The sequence below is a fragment of the Somniosus microcephalus genome, chromosome 8 (genome assembly GCF_052327205.1).
Source record: "Somniosus microcephalus isolate GS21.2 chromosome 8, FLI_Smic_1.0, whole genome shotgun sequence".
Taxonomy (NCBI): domain Eukaryota; kingdom Metazoa; phylum Chordata; class Chondrichthyes; order Squaliformes; family Somniosidae; genus Somniosus; species Somniosus microcephalus.
Window position 1 is genome coordinate 20997108 of NC_140994.1, and position 23970 is coordinate 21021077.

The 23970-nt window shown below is 48.5% G+C and overlaps 1 protein-coding gene across 1 annotated transcript in view; it reads left to right on the forward strand.

Moving 5' to 3' along the window:
- LOC147113360 (VPS10 domain-containing receptor SorCS1-like) overlaps window positions 1–23970 on the forward strand; it is a 1462440-nt gene that overhangs the window by 1187902 nt on the left and 250568 nt on the right. Inside the window, exon 6 of the mRNA XM_085996119.1 lies at window positions 15749–15813. Coding sequence (XP_085852245.1) covers window positions 15749–15813 — 65 coding nt within the window. The remainder of the gene's footprint in view (window positions 1–15748; window positions 15814–23970) is intronic.

The window sequence follows — 23970 nt, forward strand, 5'->3', positions numbered from 1 at the left end:
CACACCCGGGAGACTATCCAAAACATGACTAACATTCAGACCACCATCCACGGCCTTGATTTCTAGAAATAGGACGTTTCTGCAGCTCCTTCTACTCTTTCCCCTTTGATGGAGATCTACTTCGCTTGCGAGAACGGCCCCTTCCCTCCCTGCAGCTCCTCCGTAATGGGACCCCCGTGGCTGCATGAAGGCTGGGGGACACCTGCTGACTGTCCGAACGCGCTGATGCCCCTGAGGGACGGCCTGGACAGGCTCTGGGCTTGGAGGGGCCGGATGCTGACTGCTCCAATTGGGCATGGGTGGAAGCAGTCTGTCCTGCAGGTGATGGCAGCTGCAGTGGAGACGTGCCAGCGTTGGCATCAGGAATGCTGACATCCTGAGAGCGGACACCAGCTCCGTGGTCGGCAGACACACTGGCACTCTGACGGGGCAGCACCGCAGCATGCGGACCCATCGGCTGGTCCACAGATTGCTGGCCTGATGTGGTGCTGCAAGGGCCCCGGGTAATCCTGCCTGAACCATGGAGGGTGGCAGCAGTCAGTGCTTGTGTGGTCTCAATCTGCCTTTGCATGAGGCCAGCGAGGGACTGCGTGGCAGGTGCCAGTGCATTGGTGAAGCCCTGGACAGTCCTTTCCAGTGATGTCGCGGCGCCCTGGACAGCCCTTTCCAGTGATGTCGTGACGCCCTGGACAGTCCTTTCCAATGATGTCGCGACGCCCTGGGCAGTCTTTTCCAGGGCTGCCCCGAAACCCTGGACAGTCCTTTCCAATGATGTCACGACGCCCTGGGCAGTCTTTTCCAGGGCTGCCCCGAAGCCCTGGGCATTCCTTTCCTGTGCTGCCCCGAAGCCCTGCACAATCCTTTCCTGTGCTGCCCCAAGCTCCTGCACAATCCTTTCCTGTGCTGCCCCGAACTCTTGCACACTCCTTGCCAGTGTCTCGACGGCTTCAGGCATCCTTCCAACTGCAGCCATCAGCTCAGTGTGCCTGAGTCGAGCCTGGGTGCTCATTTCAGCGAGGGAACGCACCTCTTCTGCGCTCTGTGCAGCAGTCATCGTGGCCTGACGCGCCCTCCGGTGAGATGGCTCCCGAACTTCCCTCCCCCCCTTGCGCTGCTGGAGGCCACTGGTTCCTGCAACTGGTTCCTCCTCAGATTCATCCCCCCTGCTCCCTTCCAGGGAAGCACTATCCCCAGTCTGCAGATGGGCTGGTTCGCCTGAGGGTGGGATGGATGGTCCGGCTTCCTCCTGGTCGTCGCCTCCGGAGCCAGTGTTCCTGGCAGCTAGATGGCCCAGCTCCCGAGCTGGTGATGCAGCATCTGAAAGCAGGGAGGTTGAAGAGTTGATTTAGTGAAAGGCCAGGGTGGTAGCAAGGGATGCAAGAGTGCTGCAATGCTCTGACATGGGTCCAGGCTGAAAAAGCATGGTGGTGGGGGGAACAAGTGGAAGGAAAGAGTTCAAAAAGGTGATGACCTTACCATCGCTGTGCACAATGGGGTCGGCAGCTCCAGTGGTGACAGGACCTTTCATCCGGCCTCCAGCAATCTGGTGGACTCTTTCCTCCAGGTCCGTCAGTTCCTGCAGCTGAGGAGGGCCTCCTCCGGTACGAATCTGTTCCCTCCGGTTCCTGGCCAGCTTGCCCTGCAGGAGAAAGGATGGGAAGTTCTGAAACATGCTGGCCTGAGTTGTCATCTCATGCCCCCCCATGGTGGATCAGCCCTTACAGAATGCCCTGCATTGTCATCTCATGCCCCCCCATGGTGGATCAGCCCTGACAGTATGCCCTGAGTTGTCATGTCATGCACCCCCATGGTGGATCAGCCCTTACAGTATGCCCTGCGTTGTCATGTCATGCACCCCCATGGTGGATCAGCCCTTACAGTATGCCCTGAGTTGTCATGTCATGCACCCCCATGGTGGATCAGCCCTTACAGAATGCCCTGCATTGTCATCTCATGCCCCCCCATGGTGGATCAGCCCTTACAGTATGCCCTGAGTTGTCATGTCATGCACCCCCATGGTGGATCAGCCCTTACAGTATGCCCTGCGTTGTCATGTCATGCACCCCCATGGTGGATCAGCCCTTACAGTATGCCCTGAATTGAATGTGCGTGTGCGTTCCCAGAAAGGGCCATGGGTCCTGGCTGACAGATGGCCATTGGGGCATCGCGCATCCTCTGGCCATAAAGTCAGGTGCAGATGGAGGAATGAAGAAGATTGCCAACAAGCCACTCACCCTAACGACCCGAGTGAGATCGTTGAACTTCTTCCTGCATTGCACAGGAGTCCTGGGCGCCACGCTGCTGGAGTTGACTCTTTGACAAATGTCCCTCCAAGCTCTGCGGTACTCGTTCTGATGAGGCCTCTTGCCATTGTCAGGGTACAGCACTGCTCGCCGGTGCTCCACTGCGTCAACCAAAGCATCCAATGCCCTTTGGGAAAAGCGCTCCGCTCTCTGCCTCACCCTCTCCATCTTGTCAAAGTTTGCAACGCCTCAGTTTGCACAGCGCTGAAATTGAGGCCTACAGGGCGATGAGTCTGGCTGCTGAACCTAAATGACCCGCCCCTTTAAGAGCTGGCCGGCGCCTGCATGTCTCGTGGTCATCGATTATTGACAGCACCTGCGCTGCGCCCGTCCGCCCAGATATTGAGTAGCGCCGGCAGGTTAGCGCCTTAGGTGTCCCGTGCAGCGCCTGATTTAACGCCGCAATCACCCTCAGGGGCGCAGCAAGCCAATATCGCTGGAGGTGGCGATAAGTTGCGCCTGGCGATAAAATTTGCGCATCACCAATTCTTGCGCCCCGAGCGGGGCTATACCCAATTTCTCCCCCTTAGACTTAGACCATAAGCAGAGACCAGTTTACAATTAGCAATCTTCATGCAAGATTAGAAATGAGAAACCTTTTCCTTGCCTCGACCAGTAACTATGTGGCAAAAATAGATAAGTTGGGATGAATCATTGCTTCAAACGGGAGCTGGATAAACATCTGGTTGGGAATGGAGGTGGGTGGAGATGATCCCATCTGAAGGGATGCAAGCCAGGGCTGAGTAACGGAGACGGATGAAAATTCTAGAGTTTGCTTGATAACCTCTGGGACTGGGTGGAGTATTTATGTGGAAGTTTCCTTCGGGAGAATAAATGGGTGCGATTGGGGCTAATTTTCATCTCACTACCATCCCATTTACTCCTATAAACCAGGCAGCAGTCAGTTGAAAATCAGGAAAAAAGCCCCGGCAACATAATGTTGGAGGTCCAACCATTCTGTGTTTTGGGCAGGCCTTGTGTTAGGGGGCCAGTGTTCCTGCCAGAAACAGGCGGGTGCATAATGAAAACATTCAAAGAAGGATCGATTGACATTGTCGAGACCACCCCCCGACCCCCCACCACTACCCCCACCCCTCCAACGTTATTTTCGTGTCAAACTATGAACTCACTGCCTGAAAGGTTGGTAGAGACAGAGGGGGAAAAATTCAGTATCGCCCCATTTGGGGCACCATTATCGGCCGTGCGCAAAGTTTAGCGCCTGCCGCTAATTATCGCCTCCGACGGCAAACTTGGCTTTTATCGCCCCTGGAGGTGATTGGAGCGCTAAATCAGGCGCTTCACACCTGTCTTAAGGCGCAAAGGCCGAGCAGCGAGGCGCTACCTCAGAGCGCTGGCGAAGCAAGGAAGGGCAAATCAAAATGAACCTGCAAAGTACTGCTCAGTACTCAAAACTCCTTCACACAGCGTTGAATCTCTCCAGAAGTCTCTCCCTCTCTCTCTCAGAATGCGTGGTGCAAAAATGTCACCAACAAAAAAAGGTAGGAAGCAGTCACCTTTAAATAGCGCTTCCCCCAGTCCCTTCCTGACTGCAAAACGCTCCCCTCAACCTGTCGTTGCTAGCGGCAGGCGGTAAGGCAGGGGGCGCCACTCAATATCCGGTCTGGGGCGTTGCACACTCGACTGACGTCACGATCTGCCGGTGCAGGAGATCGTGGCGGTAGTGTTTAGCGCCGCCGCAAAATGTCTAGTTAATTTTGCGAGCGGCGCAAACATCGCTGCGCCCGGGCGCTAGTTGCTTTGTGCCCCATTAGTGCCCTCTTAAGGTGCTAACGGGAGGCGCAAACAACTGAATTTTTCCCCCAGAGACCTTCATCGCATTTAAAAAGTACTCGGATATGCACTTGAAGTGCCGTAACCTGCAAGGCTACGGACCAAGGGCTGGAACGTGGGATTAGGCTGGATGGCTCTTTTTCATCCGGCACAGATATGATGGGCCGAGTGGCCTCCTTCTGTGCCGTAAACCTCTCTGATTCTATGGTACAGGTCGGGAGGCGGCCAGTATAGCGCCACATAAAGAGATCCTCAGCTGCAGGTGAGAAAAGCTGGAGGCAAGTCTGGCACTCGTTTTTTTTTCTTCAGTCTCTTGAGCGTTTTGAGCCTTACAAGTTCATCTGTGTGCGCAAGGTTCACGGGCAACCATGATGTTAGTCAGTGGGAGGGGGTTGGCTTGTTTTCTAGTTTGCAGTCGAGAGAGTCCTGATGGCCATTCCCCTTTAAATATCTGATTCTGCAATTTCTAATCCGAAAAAAAAAAATCAAAAAAGGTTGTTGCACTTGTTGTTTATTAGACCTGTTAGTTTCACACACGAAACATTAGTCAGTCTGCACGGCCTGGGCACTGGGGCCGGCTCGGAGGTTGGCCTGTTGTCAAGTAGGATTGCTGAAATAAAACTGGAATTTCCTTTGAATGAAAACACTCAGGGAAGGTGTGCTTTTCATTGTGTTATTTCTGTTTGCCTGAGAGGGCCAATAAATCGGCTATAAAATCCATCTGCGTGACATCTGGTATCGGTGCTTTGGTTCAGTTCAACCTGCAGGGGAAATGGCCGAGCCCATACTCAGCTCATCAGTGTGGCCTGTCACTCAAAATCTACCGGCCAGCCATAGCCGCAGGCTTATTGATTCCCTCGGCAGGGCAGAAAAGTCTTATTTCTTGCAGGAGGCTGAATTTTTGGTTTCGCGTTGATGGTGGTCGCAGTTTGGGGAAGCGGAGGGGTTGTCCACTATTGGTACCCAAACAACCAGCAGCGCACAAAGAAAGAATTGCAATTCTATAGCGCCTTTCACAACGTCCCAATGCGCTTCGCAGCCAATTAAGTACTGTTTAAAGTGTAGTCACTGTTGTAATGTGGGCAATGTGGAAGCCAATTTGCGTACAGCAAGCTCCCACAAACAGCAATGTGATAATAAGCAGATAATCTGTTTTAGTGAGGTTGGTTAAGGGATAAATATTGGCCAGGACACCAGGTTGAACTGTCATTTGAAATAGTGCCATGGGATCTTTTACATCCGCCTGAGGGGGCCTCGGTTTAATGTCTTATCTGAAAGACAGCACCCCAGACAGTGCTGCACTCTCTCAGTACTGTACTGAAGTGCCAGTCTGGATTATATGCTCAAGTCTCTGAAGTGGGACTTGAACCCACAACCTTTATGACTCAGAAGTGAGAGTGCTACCCACTGAGCCACAGCTGACACCAAGCTTTTAGGCTACATGTAGAACAACCAACTGTGAATTAAACCTGCAACCCGAGCATCAGAAGAGCAGCCTTTGCCCCACCAGCATGAATTGTTCATTTCTTGCAATTGGTCTTCATGGCATCAGCGAGGCTGCTTTCCATTTTTTGTAGATTTTGTCCATTTATCAAGATGAGGAAATGGAGCACATTAATGCTTCGGGCACCCAGAGTTGGCATCTAGGAATCCCAGCTCAGGTGTAGCATCGTTCGGTGCAGTGCAAAGCTCCCTCTATTCCGCCTCAACAATTTGCCATGCGTAGAATTACACAGAAATTACAACAGGGAAACAAGCCATTTAGCCCAACCAGATCAGACCGTGTTGGTGTTTATCCTCCACATGCGCAGTAGTCCTAATCCCTTGGCCATTCCTTTATCGTCGCTGGGTCAAAATCCTGGAACTCCCTCCCTAACAACACTGTGGGAGTACCTTCACCACGCGGACTGCAGCGGTTCAAGAAGGCGGCTCACCACCACCTTCTCTGAGGCAAATAGGGGATGCCCACATCCCAGGGACGAATTTTAAAAAAATGTGCCCACCCTGTTCCCATATCCCTTTATTCCCCTTTTCCATGAACCACCTATCTAACCTATTCTTAAATGGTGACATGGTCTCTGCTTCAACGACTGACTCCGGTAATGCATTCCACAGCTTCACAGAGCTTAGGGCCTAGGCAGCTAAAGTCAGGGCCGCCAATGGTGGAGCGATGAATATCAGGGATGCGCAAGAGGCCAGAATTGGAGGCGCGCGGAGCTCTCGGAGGGCTGGAGGAGATTACAGAGATAGGGAGTGACAAGGCCATGGCGCGATTACAACACAAGGATGAGAATTTTAAAATTGAGATTATTGATATATGTGTATCCCTTGCTGGATATCGGTGTCCATACCTACCTATTGACTGCCTGCTACGTTGAGGCTTTAGCACAGATGACACAAGCCCCTAGCTGCTCTCACTGTCCACTCACAGCGACCGCTACAGATTTAACGGGCCAGTAATTCCGGTCCCAACGCGTCAGTACGGACGGGGTACTCACGCGTGGGCCAGTTGGAAGTGCCGGATTTCAGCATGCACAGCGCATGTGCGGGAAACCGGCATTTCCTCCAAGGGGTTCAGAGGTCCAATGCGTGCGCGCAGGACTCTGCGCGCACGCGTTGAACTTCCTTCTTTTTGACAGGTTTGCCCGTGTGTAAGGGCCTGAACTTTTTAGAAATGTAAAAAGGAGATGTAAGGACTTGATTCTTTAAGGTAAGTGGTCTATTATTTAAAATTATAACATTTTTTCCACAGCTTTATTGTTTTTAAGGACTTTACAGTAAGGTAAGTTTATTTTTAGACCCGATTTCTTAAAAAATTATTTTTTTCAAAAATGTGATTAATTGTTTAAAATAGTTTTTTAAAGTTATTTATAGTTCATTTAATTAGTGGGATGTTTTTAAAAATTTTATTTAAAGTTTAAGTAGTGTTTTGGGCGCCCGTAGTTTTCATGAGTTTGACAGTTCTTACTATCAAACTCATGAATGAAGTTTCCCCTCCCCTGATTGGCTGCCCAGTGCTCACCTGATCCCAGCCGGCACATCGCACTAACTACGCCGCTGGATCAGGCAAGCACAGCGCGCCGACAGCTGAACCGGGCCTGTGACAGGAATTCCAAGCAGGCCCAGGCTTCAGCTGTCGGCGCGCCGGGTAAGTGCACGTCGGGGGCTTGCACGCGCGGCAAGCCCCCGATCCTAATTTCTGGGCCATTATGTGAATTGAGGGATTGGGAGTGTTGAGGAAAAATCCCAACATGCATTCTCAATCCCCAAATTCCGCAGGGCAACTCAACCACGTAAATTGAAATGGCCGACAGTCACTTCAAGGAACAAATTTGTATGAGATTTCCCTTGCAGCCTGATTTCTTTTTTATAAAGAGTACCGCAGCAAACTTGGCCTCTTTGGAGTGCTTGTTGATTTGCAGCGATGGGGCACTGAAGGGAAAGCTTGGTGTTTCCTTGATTCCTTTAAGCTGTCAAACAAAGTCATTTATTACACGTTTCCCCAGTACTGCTTAAAAGCTGCAGTCAAGTAATTCTGTGAGAACTGTCAAAGCCATAACCAGTAACACTGGAAAATGCCTCCTGGGGCTTGTCTTGCATGTGTAAGATTTATGATATGAGATATGCAGTGAAGTGCTGATGGTTTGCGAATCTGAGCCCCTGAGGGTGAGTTTTACTTTTTCTTACCAAAGCTTTTCAATAAAAGTGACTCAACAGCAAAGTGATTATTGAATGCAAGCGTGTGTGAGTTATCAGGATATAAACTAACTGACACGAAGCACGGGCCAATCTCTTAATTAAACTATTCTTTAATATGAAGTGGCAATAATTAAGTAGTAAAAATTGTGGACGTGCATAGAGGAGGTCATTTGGGCTTAACAATTGCCTGTTGTAACGTTGAATAAATCTATCACGAATAATTATTCAAATAAGATGGCCCTCTCACATGACTGCTCAACAGTTCAGCAGATAATGTTGCCCCGAAGCCTAAGCAAGGAATAATGAATATTTCCATGTCGGATTTTCTCTTTTACTGGTGGCACATTCAAGCCGTAGACTCACAGCCAAAACAAGGTGGAGAGCAAAGCTGAACCCAGTCCTCTTCTTGCCCAATATTCACACACACATTACAGATTGCTCGATTCTGATCAGAAGTGGGAGTCCGGCTGATTTTCCAACTCCCCAGCTCTTGTCACCATGGCTGAAATTAGCTAAGTTATAAGAAAGCAGGGATTGAAGTGGGGGGTGGGGGCTCTTTTTCTCTGATTCAGTGCTGCTCTGGGCAATGCAATTACCAACTGAGCCATCAGAGATGAATCCACTGCCGTTTATAGTGCAGGTGGGAATGGTGGCATCATGATGTTAGCAGCAAGAGGCAGTGCTCCTTTCTGCTTGTCCCCCTTCTCTGCCTCTTTTATTTTGTACAATTTCCATTCCTAATTTTTTTTTAAATTCTATAATTATGGACAACCTCATGCCTAAAGGATGTACGTTTATTAAGAATCACAGAAACCCAGAAACCCCACAGTGCAGATAGAGGCCATTTCGGCCCATCGAGCCTGCACCGACACATATCCCACCCGATCCCCGTAACCCCTACACCAACACATATGCCACCCTATCCCCGTAACCCCACGTATTTAATCCCCCTAACACTAAGGGTCAGTTTATCATAGCCAATCATCCTAACCCGCACATCTTTGGACTGTGGGAGGAAACCGGAGCACCGGAGGAAACCTACGCAAACATGGGGAGAATGTGCAAACTCCACACAGACAGTCACCCGAGGCCGGATTCGAACCCGGGTCCCTGGCACTGTGAGGCAACAGTGCTAACCACTATGCCAATGTGATTTTGCAAAGGGATCACTGAAGCTCTGCAAAATTGGGGGACCCAGGGATCTGTATAGACGTCTCTGAAAGTCAATGTGAAACACTTCTATGTATATTGAGTTCCACCAACTCCATGGAGCTTTAGTGACTCCATGAAGAAAACATAGGGTTAAAATCGCCCCCAGTGTGTGGGAAATGTACAGCCATGCAGCGCCCCATCGCGGATACACAACCTATTCCAGTCTCTGCAGAGTTCCTTCCTAATCCCCAAAGACATATCAAGCTAAGTGGCAACATCTATTTCATTTAAAATCCTATATTATAGATCCTAGACCCAGTTGCCTTCATAGTCTTTGCAGCTCGGAAACTATCTTGCTTTACGTAGCAAAGAGTTACCTTCCTGCGTATCTTGCTAGCCTTGTAGGTTTTAGGGGCCTGTGCCAAGTTTGGAACATTGCTTTTCACTCGGAGACCAGTGCTTCCAAAAGAGATAAGTCAAAACATCTTCTCATTAAAACCAACAAAAAAAAGATGTTAGTTGGTGTTTACTGTCAAGCCAATCAAAAATCAAAACATTTTTTTTAAACAATGGTGCTGTTTATTCACTGCATGGACAGGATTGAGTTGTGCAGTGTTTGCTAGAACATGGTCATTTTATCTCTAGGTAGAATGAAGACTTCTTTGTGAAAGCCAATAGCTTTCAGTGAGCCTGGACAAGTTGGAACACAGCACAAAATGCAAATTCAAAAACAAAATTGGGCAATTTCCCACAGGCGAAGGTGGTAAATGTACAGTGGCCCAGTAGAAGCTGCTGTTCCAAGATTGACCTTGAGCCACATTGATTAACAGAGAGGAAGCGTTGAGCTGAGCGTGGAACATGCTAGACTTCAATAAGTACCCAATGATGCTGTCATGGTGCAGAATGGAGAGTAAGCCATTTATTTGGGATTGTAAAATTGTAAGGAAAATGTCTCCATTTCTGGATTAAAGAGAATTGTTTAAGAACAGGGGCATACCCAGGCACAAGAAGTCCATGTGCTCATGTAGACTTTATACTTTCCCTGGGGCAGCAAAATTAAGCTCTGGTCTCCACTCCACCCCTCAATACCGACCCCATTTCAACTTCCTGCTGGGTGAGGTGAGGGCGGGGGGCGGGGGGGGGGATTCGTCCAATCATTTTGAGATGAGGATCCCTGAACTTTGCAAAACTAACATGAGAATTCCCAGTTGCTTCGGCACTTAATCACTTGAAGTAAAGGGATGTTGGAGTGGGAAGTGGCAGGGCTTGAAACTTACCAACATGAACTGAGAAGGGGCAGGGAAGGGGGATGAAAAGTTCCAGTATGGGCTAGAGGAAGAAGAGAGGGGAGGAAAGTGCCAGTGTGAACTGAGGAGGAAGAGTGCAAGCATGAACTGGGAGGTGATAATGAGCGGCAACATGAACTAAAGGAAGGAGGAGAAGGATGCCATCTTGAATTGAGCGGGAAAGAAGGAAAGGAGCCAACATCAATGGTGGAAGGGGAAGACGAGTCCCGGCATAAACTAGAGGGGAGGGTAAGAGTGCCAACGTGAACTGGTGAGAGGAGGTGAAGAGTACCAATGTGCACGAGGGTGAGGGGGGAGTAGAAGAGTTTCTCCGTGAACTTGGGGGAGTGTGGAGAAGAGTGCCTTTATGTCACTGTCACAACTGTAAATATAGGGCTGGATTTTGCCAATGGGGAGCTTTTGGAGGCGGGACTCCCACTTGTCGGGTTTCAGTCCCCCCTCCATCAACTTCTGGCCAACCCACGCTATTTTCCCTTGATTGACCTTGTTAAGCCCGTGGGCTTAGCAGGCCAATTAAGGGAAAGCCGGCTATAGAGAATGTCAACGTATGATGTTTCATCTGTCAAAAATTTTTGACAGATGAATTGTCATCGTTTGACAGCTCTGTGAAGCTGTCAAACACCGACATTCTCTGTAGTTTGATAAGTTCTTGTATTCAAGACTCATCAAACCTGTGAGCAGAAATTAGATGGTTGTTGCATTGGAGAATGCAGCAGCCATCTGTCATCTCTGCCGCGGAGGTGTGAGACTCTCCGCATCCCCAACTCTTGAAGCCTGCAGGAAGAAACAAAGGTAAGTAAACTTTTACTAACACTTTCCACTTACCTCACATACTCACCTCTCCATACTTGCACCCATCACTCACCTCCACAGCGCACTTTTGCACCCCTCCGACCCCCGCAGACCCACTGCTCGCCTTGGTGACCCTGGCGGGTTTCGAAGCCTTCGGGAAGCCTGTACTTGTGTTGGTAAAATGGGGATAATCCTCTTATCTGCCTGTTAACTACCTGTTAACAGGCAGATAAGTGGCATTAATCCCCTTCCCGCCTCCAAGGAGACGGGACCCGGCGCGGGTTGGCTACCCGCCTCCTGGCAAGATGGCACGGAGGCGGGTTGGGGGCGGGTTCAGTACCCGCCCCCAGATTCTGCCATTTTCCCAGCAGTCCCACCTCCAAACCCGCCTCTCCAGGACTGGCAAGATCGCCCCCAAAGTGTTTAAAACAATTTCTCAAGTTTACTAACTCAGTGTACTAATACATATCAATAATATCCTTTGGGTTCTCTGCAAGAAATAAAGGAAAATCCCTACCATTGCTGTTATAATCATTTCAGTACTACTACATGTCAGAGGCCTATATACCAGGCTATGCAATAGAGCAAGTTTAGGGAGCTCAGATTATTCTCCGTAAAAAGAAATTGGTGGGTAAGCAAATATGATTAAATAAAGAAAGGTTGCCTTTGTATTGCACCTTACCACATCTCTCAGAAGCCTCTCAAAGTGCTTTACATTGCTTGAGGGGAGCATGGGATGAAAATGATACACCAAAAGCACAGTTGAGGTTCACATATGATGTACAATCTACCCTATTCTGCACTAAATCCGATTTGCCAATTATCTTCAACCTTCCCAAGCTACATTGACTCCATGATCCCAATGTATTAAATTGCAAATGCTCATCCTTGTCTTCAAATCTCTCCCCTCGCCATCTCTGCAACCTCCTCAAGTCTTGTATCTCTTCTCGTACCCTTGGATCCTCTAACTAATCTTTTGTGACTCCCATCCTCCCTTTGTCCCATCATTGGTAGCACTGCCTTCAGTCGCCTTGACTCTGCTGTCTGGAAAACCTTCCCTAAACCCCTCCATCTCTCCTCTGCCCTTTCCACCTTTAAAACTATTTCAAAACGCCTCATTTCGACCAAGCTGTCACTCACTCTTCCTAACCTCTCCCTCCATGTCCGTTCTATCTACTTATTTTGTGAAATGCTTTGGGATGTTTTGTACATTTACTCTCCGCTATTCAACCCTGGTCCTGGCTTGCTGCTATCTTCCTCACCTCATCTCTTATAGCACAATGTGACAGGTCGCCGATTTAGGAATGGTTAGAGAGGTTCCAGCTTAGGGCTATTGTAACATGGAACTCGGAATGCCTGCCATGTCAATACTAAAGATTGGCCTAATACGGAGTGAGCTAGACCGGCCCAAATGCCTGGTCTGTTCTTGCTCTTTATCTGGTCGGACTTTATACTCAACACTGTTATCACTGACACCAAAAACAATCCCAAGATCTACAAAAATGAAAAAGAATCTCTTATATCAAAACACCAGGATTGGACTTTAAGTGACACTGGATGTATCTGCTTATTAGTCAGCATCGTGGTGGTAAGGAAAGATTTCCCAAGCCCCTAGACACATGGGATGAGAAATTCGGCTGGTTTGCGCCTCCCGTTAGCGCCTGCAGGGGGGGGTGATAACGGGGCGCGAAGGGGTTACCGACCGGGCGCGGCGAATTCAGCGACGCCCGCGAACTTCCCTGGCGGTTTTGCGCTGGCGTTACCACTTACCGCCTCGGTCTCTAGCGCCCCGTAGATCGTGACATCATCAAGTGCGCAGCGCCCCGTTACCGCCCCGGAGGTGAAATTGACTTTCACCCCCTGCATTATCGCCTCGCGGTGACACCGCCAGCAAGAGGAGGTTTTGTGAAGTCAGATGGCCGCTTCGGGAGCGGTAATTAAAGGGAGCGCTTTTCACATCGCTGAACCATTATTATTTGCACCAGTCCGGTGCCTGTGCAAAGTTTTCACTCTTTCATTGTTGCAGGATGTCCAAGCTCTCCACTTCGCACAGTGTTTGGGGCTGTATTGGCAGTCACCTTGCAAGACTGCAGTGCCGACAAATAGCTTCTGGTGCAGTATTGTCCCTTCCCTTTAAGCGAGGGAAGCAGCCTCTGTGATTGAAGAGTGCCGGCTGGAATGCGCCGCAAATTGTCTCGCACTCTACCGCTACCGCCCCGCTCTCCGACTTCAGCGCCCTAAGAGAAGTGGTTAACGCTTGATTTAGCGCTCTACTTCCCTCTGGAAAGAAAAACTTACATTTCTATAGTGCCTTTCATGACCACCGGACATCTCGAAGCACTTTACTGCCAATGAAGTACTACTTGAAGTGTAGTCACTGTTGTAATGTAGGAAACCTGGCAGCCAATCTGCTCACAGCAAGCTCCCACAAACAGCAATGTGATCATTTTTTTTGTTATGTTGATTGAGGGATAAATATTGACCAGGACACCGGGGACAACTCCCCTGCTCTTCTTCGAAATAGTGCCTTGGGATCTTTTACACCCGCCTGAGAGAGCAGACAGGGCCTTGGTTTAACGTCTCATCTGAAAGACGGCATCTCTGACAGTGTAGCACTCCCTCAGCACTGCACTGGAGTGTCAGCCCAGATTTTTGTGCTCAAGTCCCTGGAGTGGGACTTGAACCCACAACCTTCTGACTCAGAGGCGAGAGTGCTACCCACTGAATCACGGCTGACACAACTGAAGCGCTACAACTGAATTTCTCAGGAGCCTATCATCATTAGCGTCTGGCACTAACTTTTCAGCTTTCGAAGTTTTAGCGCCCCACACGGGGCTATAATGAATTTCTCCCCATTGATGCTTTGGGTCCCGACCTCGCTGCTCCTCCCGTCCCTTTTCTTGGGACTCGACCTCGCTCCTGGGTCCAGTCCTTGCTCCTGGGCCTCATTCTCGCTCCTGGGACTCGACCTCGCTCCTGGGTCCAGTCCTTGCTCCTGGGCCTCATTCTCGCTCCTGGGACTCGACTTCGCTCCTGGGTCCAGTCCTTGCTCCTGGACCTCGTTCTCGCTCCTGGGACTCGACCTCGCTCCTGGGTCCAGTCCTTGCTCCTGGACCTCGTTCTCGCTCCTGGGACTCGACCTCGCTCCTGGGTCCAGTCCTTGCTCCTGGGCCTCGTTCTCGCTCCTGGGACTCGACTTCGCTCCTGGGTCCAGTCCTTGCTCCTGGGCCTCGTTCTCGCTCCTGGGTCGGGACCCAGTCACCTGAGAATGCATTTTTAGTGTGGAAGCATGTCATCCTCGGTTCCGAGGGACTGCCTAAGAAGAAGAATTGATGTTTTATACAAGATACAGTCGAGTCATCGCGAATGAATTGATGATAAAATACCTAGAAGCATCATTAAATAACTCGGACTGGGGCTGACTTCACATGCATGGTCTGATGCCTGCTGTCCCTCTGATCTTTATGTATTCTCTCTGTCTGAAAGCAAGGCTCATGTCATTTTCCAACAGTCCAAAGGAGAAGTAATAAGCAGTATGGCACTGCTCATAGGGAAGAAAATATTCCTGTGATGCCTGCCACTCCTGACAATACAAAAATGTTCTGATCAAAGAGGTTGGTACAAGCCTGGGTAATAACCTTGGCCCAAATTAAGGATGCGCTTGCTGTGCCCACCCTGTCATTAACTGCATCTCCTATTTTAATGGAATATTTTAAAATATTTGAACAAACTAATTTCTCTCAGACTAATTTAGGTAGAGGAGCATTCTATCCTGATGTAACATCCTCGCATTCTACCTCAAATTATATTATCACCGAGTACACAGAGACAGACGCAACCGAATGGCTAGGTGACCACTGCACTTGCCCTGAAATGGAGGAAATCTCATGTCTGCTCCTTCACTGCTGGAGAAATAGCTGCAATTTTAACATTTCCTGGTGAATGTAGCTTTTCTTAACCTTACTTTCTTTACCCTGGGGGTGTATTCTTGCATGCCGTATTCCCGTAGGGTTGCCCAATTATTTATGCTGCAGAAAGACTCGGCGTGTGAATCAGACGAGGGCTGTTCTTCCTTTCAAAATGTATGCGATACCGTCTTTGTCAGTAAAGAGTGTGAGTGGGGAATTCGACAGACACGGTGCACAATCCGAAGGGAACATTGCTAGCCGACCATTACTTCAACTCTTGATGATATTACGTGAATGGTATTGTTGCTTCCGGTTATGTGACAAGTCCTTGGGGGGTGACCCTTCTTTTGACAAGTGTAAGCATAGGATTTTGAGTCGACTTACAGGAATTTGTGTGAAGCTACGCATTTGTATCTGTTTCCATTCGTAATTGCTTGATCCTAATGTGACTCACAGTGGCTATAATTACAGTTTAAGCAGATTAATGTCTTTCAGTGAGAGTAGCAGCTATGTAACCGCACTTCCCTTCAGCGTATAACCTCACGTCACTTCTAAATCGAAGAAAACTGAATAAAGATAAAAGTCCTAGTCAGATAGTCATTGCCTTTGGAAATAGTGATAAATTATTCCCTTCCAAGAACCAGAAGCATTGATTTTCCTGTGCATGAGCAATGGCTAATCAAAGTCTGCATTGAGAGATATGGGGAGATGAGCACAAACGGGGCTGTCAGATAACTAGACAAAGATGTCCTAACTTTATTTATTTCACTTGTTGTTTTCATTCCTTCTCCCCTAGGTCTGTAATGGGTTTGGACAAGGACCCAGACCTTGTGCACATCGAAGCAAGGAACGCAGATGGACGTGAGTGCTTCCATTAAACAGTGAATGAATGTGCATGGCTGGTTATAGTGCATGCCAAGCAAAGTGCCTAGGCTGCTGAATGTGTAATGGTGAAGTTCAGTGTTCACCAGTGTGCTGTCAATCTCTCTGGGTTTTCAGTAGGACTGCGCCACCAATGGGTTGCTGGCTTTTGACCTTTACAAGGGTGGAGGCTGAAGTTGGATTCGTGCAATGGTTGCCTTGCATGACACCAGCTATCAGTACTTGGCGTTCCGTGTTCAATCTTCTTTTGCCTTGGCTAATTAGTCCTCATGTTGACCAATTTTCTTCTTCCAGCAAGAGCCTAGATGACAGCTATTTCTGGACATAAAATCCTGGATGTTTGCAGAGCACTGTGTTCAGTAAGACCTTTCACTGCTAGAGGGTGCAATTAATGTTCAAAAATTTTCACCTTTCTGTAATGTCAGTCAGGTATTAATGCAACAGGCTGCAAAAGTTGGTTTTTGTAAAGTCTGTGGGTTGTACAGTTAATAACGACACAGACTTCAGGAATAACAAACAAACAGGTCTTTACTATTCGAAGGTCAGGGCGAATCTGCCCAAGGAATCATGCCACAACACTTATATACCGGTGTGGTCACCGTCGGTATTACAGTATACAGAAGCCAAACAAGTAGTGCCACACCTAAAGTAGTTCTCTTAAAGGTGAACGGTTACATACACTACAATCCTCCCTTTTTAGCTTATTACATACAGAGTCCCCATTAAACATAACATCTCTTCAACTTCATATAAAACAATTTACAGACATAGTCTCGGTGGGAAACAGTTCCCAGATTCAGTCTCTGATCTTGACTCGGTCCGAACAACATCTCTTTGGTGTAGATGGTTCACATTGCTAGCGTGACTCCTCCATATCCTTTTCTTGATGTAACAGCTTGAACTTTCGTCCTGCTAACCAGCAGTGCTGACTTTTACAACAACTGGGTTGCCTTGATATTTTCCTACTTCCCAACTGATTTAACTCCTTTCGTAGGGTCCACGCATGATCTGGTAGAAGTGATAATATTTGCGATAGTTATCATCTTCTGCTTCTTCTTTTTCTTTTCTGCTTTTTGGAGACTCTCGGGGCTCCCTTATCAGCTGCCAGCAGTAGCGCCACCAACTCTCTATGTTCCTTCGACTTTAAGTGCTTCATCCTGATTTCGGCACTTTGGGAGTTTTCATCACAAACTGGGCAGACCACATCCTCGTAATATTCAGTGTCACTCAACAGGTCATGGTAATATTCGGGTTCGTCCTGAGTTAGGCCAGCGAGAGGGCCTTCTACTTCCTCCTTACCCATCTGGACGTTAGCTGACTGTGGTTCCTTCCCTAGACATCTTTCTTGAAAAGACTTCTTCATACATTCATCTTCATCCCGCTCTTCCTGGGTTTCCTGCAAATCCTTCACTAATGACCTCATTTGTGATTTCAATACTTCCCCTTCCCTCGGGGATTGATTGATCGGGCTATTCAATCCTTCTACTGGAGCAGCTGTTTCAACATTCTGTTGTTCACATAGACGTGATTCAGCGTACTTTTGGCATCCCAGTAAAGTCTGTTTTGCAACGTCAGCTATTTCCCAAACTTTTGAGAGCTCCGAACTCCTTCCCGTTGAAGATTGAAGCTCGTGTTCAGATTGTTCCCATTGCAGAGTCTTTTCCCTCAGCATATGAAGGAGTTGGCTGACCGTTAACTCTTCCACGGGAACACTGTGGATCAGAGTCTTCTCCATTTCATCCACCTTTTCCTCCAATGCTTCCACCTTCTGTTCGTCTTGTACTTTGGCTTTCAGCGCTCGGAAAAGTTGCGCCCTGATGCTCTCTAGCTCATGTTCAGGGACCATCCTTACAGTCTCTGTGTTTCTTACAGTTTCCTTTTCTTCCACTGAAAGGATTCCCAGTTGAATCTGTTCTTCAAGTTGTTGAACCTCGGTCATTGCCGCCTCATATTTGTCTTGGGTTTCCTTCAATATTTTTATGAGTTCTTGGACACCTTGTCTTTCATGTTCTGCCATGTCTTTCACCTCTAATTTCTCATCTATGGATGGAACTTCTACCGATGAGTCTGTCTTGGCCTTGAGCTCATCAAGAATTTCCTGCAGCCTTTGGACTTCTTGCTCATGTTCAACCTTTAGTTGTTCATATGCTTCTACTGAAACTAGCTTTTCGGAGGTTGCCGAGTTAACCCCCTCCAGAATTGTAGCCTGGGCCTGTTCATACTGTTCTTTCAACTTCTCACACTCTGCTTGTAAGGAGTCGTAGAGAAGAACTGGAATAACATCCTGGCTTCCTGAAGATTCCTCTTCATTTGCTTCTTTCGCAATTTCCTGTTGGAGTTCAGCCAAGGCTGCTATGCTATCTGCCTCTCGAAGTCTCACTGCCATCAAATCTTCTTTATTCTTGCAGTCTATCTCAGCCATTTTCCGTTTACTTTCATTTAACTGAGTGAGTAGTCCCTTATTCTGGGCTGAGAGATATTGCACCTTCTCATGTAGACCATAGCACTCCTTCTCTGCTCGACATAGCTGGTTACTGCTGATTTGGTTCTGTGTTTCAAGTTCCAACATCCTTTGCTTAGCTTCTTTCAGTTTCGCCCCTATAAGCTCCTCTTGCAACATGGCCACATTATTCACATCAGGTAAAGAAGCGTTTCTCTTTTCCATGTCCAAGATTTTTTTCTGCATATCTTTAAGTGCACACTGCGATTCAGCTTCTCTTAACCTTGCCTGCACTAGCTCCGTCTCCAATTGCAGAACAAAATCCTCAGTGTAGCGTGGTTTGCCTTTATGCTGTATCTCTAGATCATGCAAATATTCTAACTCCTGAACATCATAAGGGAGATGTGATCGGTACTTGGTCACGATGGCTCTATGGTCGCTCTTTGCTTGAGCTAGCTGCCTCTGCTGTCTTTCCAGGTTCTCCCATTCGGTGTCCCAGAACTTTTCCATTGTTTTCATCTCTTGTACGAGACGGTAACTCAACTGTTCTAATTGTTGTCGTACTTTGAAATAAGTTTGAGTCCGAGTTCGGTGTTCTTCCGTCGTGGATAAGTCCTTAACTTGAACAGGCTCAGAATTCTCTGTCAAACTGGAGTTCTGCTCTGAAGCTTTATTCTTCTCGGTAGCATAAGCCTTTATGCATGTCTTCGTTTTCTCCACCATAGTTGGCAAGTTCATTTTAGCCTTGTCTTCCATATTTGAGTTGGTCTTATCGTCATCCGTTTCAGAATCTGAGCTGATAGCTTGCACCGAGTCCTCACTCATTATGGCTTTTAGATAGTGCCATTCCATGTCTATTTTCTTGATCCACTCTCGTCCTAGAAGTGGTGGTCCTCCCTCAGATAATACGTACAAGTTCATCCTTGGGTGTTCTTTACCCCTATCTCTCACCTTGACTCTTATCTTCCCCATGGGGTATACCTTATGCCCCGTGTATGTCTGCAATGCGAACTTGGTATTTCTTAAGGGTATGTGAGAGAATAGCCGGTGGTAGTCCCTTCGATTTATGACTGATAGAGCTGATCCAGTGTCCAACTCCATTCTTACTTGGACTCCAGCTATTTTTAGTATGACCCAGATAGTTTGTAGGTCAGCTTCCTTACTCACATTGTGAATTCTCAGACTACCCAGCTCCTGGCTGTTTGGGCCTGAGTCTGAATTCTGTTCGTCTGAACTCTTCTCAGCCACCTTGTGTACCTTGTTGTACTTTTCTTGTGGTGGCTTCCTTTGGTTGTTGGTCTTCTTCCCTGACCGGCATACCTTAGCGATGTGACCCAGTTTGCCACATTTCCTACATTCTTGGTTCTTAAACCAGCATTGATTCTGGTCGTGTGTTGTCTTCCCACAACGATAGCATTTTGTTGTCCTCGAGGTAATTTGGTCCACCCCGAGTGCCGCCGCCTTTAGCTGCATTTCCGCCGTTCCTTTCGCTGCGGCTTCGTGCGATGCGGCTATAAGGACAGCCCTGTCAAGTATGAGGTCGTTCTCTTCGAGTAGTCGCTTTTGCGTCCCTTCCTTGGACAATCCGCATACGAACTTGTCTCGCAGTGCCTCTGTCAGATTCCCTCCGAACTGGCAGCATTTCGCTAGCCTACGCAGTTCGACCAAATATTCCGCGTTGCTTTCGTCTTTCCGTTGCGTTCTTGCATAGAATTTGAATCGTTCAGCCAACATCAACGGTGTGGGGTTCAAGTGGTCCTTCAGAACAGCCACAATCTCTTCGAAAGTCTGATCCGCCGGTTTAGCTGGTGCTAGTAGATGCTTCAAGAGCCCGTATGTCTTTGCGCCCATCGAGTTTAGCAATGTTATCGCTTTGTCGTCTTCCTCTATTTTGTTGGCTTCACAATAGATCTCGATGCGTTCCACGTACGTGGCCCAGTCTTCTATCTCAGAATTAAAATCGTTAATATTCCCTCGCTTAGGCATCTTCCTTCCTTGGGAGCAGCACAAGTATTTCTTTAAATTCTTATTTATTATTTATTTATTTCTAAGATGGCGGTTTTTCCCGCGAAAATGGCGGTTTCCCGCTCTTTCCTTCTCTCCCCGCCCACTTCAATGGCGGTTTCCCGCTTCTGTCATCTTCGCCGCCTAATGGCGGCTTCCCGCGTTTCTTCCCTGGTGGAAGGGGTACGCTTTCCCCACAACGGACAGGTTCAGCCGCTGGGCTGGCTCTCGCACAGCTCCCCTTACTCGGCTCTGTCTTTCTCTCTCCCGCACGTTCGGTTCTACCGGCGCTGGGTACCCCGTTGGTGGAGGACAGTTCAGCCGCTGGACTGGCTCTCGCGCAGCCTCCTTTGGTCGGCTCTGCCTCTCCCACACGCTCTGTTCCCGTTCGCCTCCCAGCCCTCACGCAGTCCGGTGCTTCCCTCCCCGGCTGCGGCTGAGTTTCTCTCTTCCCGTGCCAGCTCCCGGTCTCAGCGCTTCGTGGCTTTGGTCGCTGCCTGGCTTTTTCCCGCCGATCGCGGTCCGGCTGTCTCACGACGCCGTTGGACCCGACTTTCTGACCGGCTCCGCTCCCCCTCGACCGTGGTCGAGTGCACAGCCCTTATCCTCCGGATTTCGTTACACTTTCCCCTACTCACAGTCTCTGCGGCCGCCTTGTTTCCTGCTGATCGGCTCACTCCGCACCGTGGTAGAAGGGTAGTCAGTGCCTGTTGCTGATGGAAGCTTTTGTTGCTAAAGTCTTCCTCCTTTCTATTGCTGCAGCCTCGTGTTTTCTTCCAGCAGAACGACGAGGGCGGTTGCCTCTCTTCGACGCTCTTTAGTTGCTTTGGTAGTCTTGCCGCAGGGTACGATCGGACTCGTCGCCACTGTAAAGTCTGTGGGTTGTACAGTTAATAACGACACAGACTTCAGGAATAACAAACAAACAGGTCTGTATTATTCGAAGGTCAGGGCGAATCTGCCCAAGGAATCATGCCACAACACTTATATACCGGTGTGGTCACCGTCGGTATTACAGTATACAGAAGCCAAACAAGTAGTGCCACACCTAAAGTAGTTCTCTTAAAGGTGAACGGTTACATACAATAGTTCTCTTAAAGGTAGACGGGTACATACACTACAGTTTTAAAGCTGATTTTCTGGTAGGCCTTATTTAGATACGTTCCTTGCATTTTATAAATTCCCTCTCTTAAGCTGTCAGCTATAGCAAACTGGGCCGTTCCACTTGGCCTGCGCAGAGAGAGAGAGAGAGAGAGTTGTTTTTAGGAGTAGACCCTTCAACAGAGCTGTTCTGGCGAAGGGGTTACACCCCAAAACGTCAACTTATCTTGTCTCTTTGCAGAGGCTGACTGAGCTGCTGCCATGTGTTTGCAACGTTTTCTGTTTAGATTTTAGATTGCCAACGCTTGCAGTTCTTCTCTGTTTTTTATTTATACGGTTTTCAGTGACGTTCGAACCATGGGAAATGCCAACCTCTCCGTTTGAATGATGGAGTGGTCGGTACAAATGGATATTGTGCAAGGGTTGCTTCACCATCTTTGGGAAGTGTGGAGGAATTCCTTTGAGCTGTTTGTCAGTGAGTTAACTTAGCAGGGTAGATCTGTTGGTAGCACAGATTGTACCCAGTCTATGAAAAAGGCCAAACGGGTTTTCTCATTCCGCTCTTATGTGTTTTATTCTTGTCCCGTTTTCTTTCTGGTTTTCATTGGTTGCTCCTCCTCTCCTGCAGAGGCTGTAACATATGATTCTTACATAGCCTTACAGCACAGAAACAGGCCATTCAACCCCACAGGTCCATGCCGGTGTTTATGCTCCACATGAGCCTCCTCCAACCCTTCTTCATCTAATATGATAGCAAAATACTGCGGATGATGGAAATCCGAAATAACAACAGAACAACGCTGGAAAAACTCAGCAGGCCAGGCAACATCCGTGGAGAGAGAAATAGAGTCAACGTTTCAGGTTGAAACCCTCTTCAGAACTGAGGAAATGAAACAGATTAAAAGGCCAGTTTGGGGGCTGGGAAATGGGGGAGGGGATGAAAGAACAAAAGGGAAGTGAAGAGACATTAAGAGATATTCAAGGCGAGACGAGATGGTAATAGGACAGGTAAAGAGACAAAAGATGGCTCTAGATGAAGTGTGAAATGCGCTGGCAGAGTGAGAGACAGCTGCCATGTGGGAGAGAAAAAAAGGAAAAGGCACAAACTAAAGGTGTGGATAAAAAATATATATAGGAAAATAATAGGGGCCGAGGTTATGATTTGAAATTGTTGAACTCGATATTGAGTCCGGAAGGCTGTAAAGTGCCTAATTGGAAGATGAGGTGCTGTTCCTCGAGCTTACACTGAGCTTCCGTGGAGCAATGCAAGAGGCAGTGGATGGTGAGGTCAGAGTGGGAATGGGGCGGTGAATTGAAATGACAGGCGACCGGAAGCTCGGTGTCACCCTTACGGACTGAACGGAGGTGTTCCGCAAAGCGGGCACCCAATCTGCGTTTGGTCTCCCCAATGTAGAGGAGACCACATCGTGAGCAGCGAATACAGTATACTAGATTGCAAGAAGTACAAGTAAATCGCTGTTTCACCTGGAAGGGGTGTTTGGGGCCCTGGACAGTGGGGAGGGGGTAGGTATAAGGGCAGGTGTTGCACCTCCTGCGCTTGCACGGGACGGTGCCGGGCGAAGGGGAAGGGGTGCTGGGGTTGATAGAGGAGTGGACTAGGGTGTCACGGAGGGAGCGGTCCCTACGGAATGCTGAAAGGGGAGGTGAGGGGAAGATGCATTTAGTGGTGGGATCACGTTGGAGGTAACGGAAATGGCGGAGGATGATCCGTTGAATCTGTTGAATCCTTCTTCATCTAACACCATCAACATATCCTTTCTCCCTCATGTGTTTATCCAGCTTCCCCTTAAATGCATCTATGCTAGTCGCCTCAACTACTCCTTGCGGTTGCGTATTCCACATTCAACAGGTACCAGAAGCCCTTTGGTCCCTGAGCAGTGCTCATGGGCAGGTTACTCAACCAAGGGGACCGTTGCAGCCAAACCTGATGAGCTAGCTTCCATATGCACACACGCACCCAGCACCAGTCACTGGCTAATGATTAGGAAATGAAACCCTGGCAGGTTACTCTTCCTTCCCTAACCCAGTGCCAACGTTGAGATCAGCGAATTTATCACAAACCAGGGATCAAAGTGGGGAACTTTTCTGGCGTCAGCCAGTGGCTCAGTGGACAGCACTCTCTCACCTCTTAGTCAGAAGGTTGTGGGTTCATAGTCCCACTTCAGAGACTTGAGCACAAGATCTGTACTGACACTCCCAGTGCGGTACTGAGGGAGCACTGCACTGTCGGAGGTGCCGTCTTTCGGATGAGAAGTCTGCCCTCTTAAGTGGATGTAAAAGATCCTGTGGCACTATTTCAAAGAAAAGCAGGGAAGTCCTGGGCCAATATTTATCCCTCAACCAACATCACTAAAACAGATGATCTGGTCATTATCAGAGTGCTGATTGTGGGATCTTGCTGTGCGCAAATTGGCTGCCGCGTTTCCTACATTACAACAGTGGCTACACTTCAGAAAGTACTTCAAAGGCTGTAAAGTGCTTTGGAACATCCTGAGGTCGTGAACGGCGCTACATAAATGCAAGTCTTTTTTTTCCCTCATCTGTTTGTTCCATCACCACAGCAGGCAGTC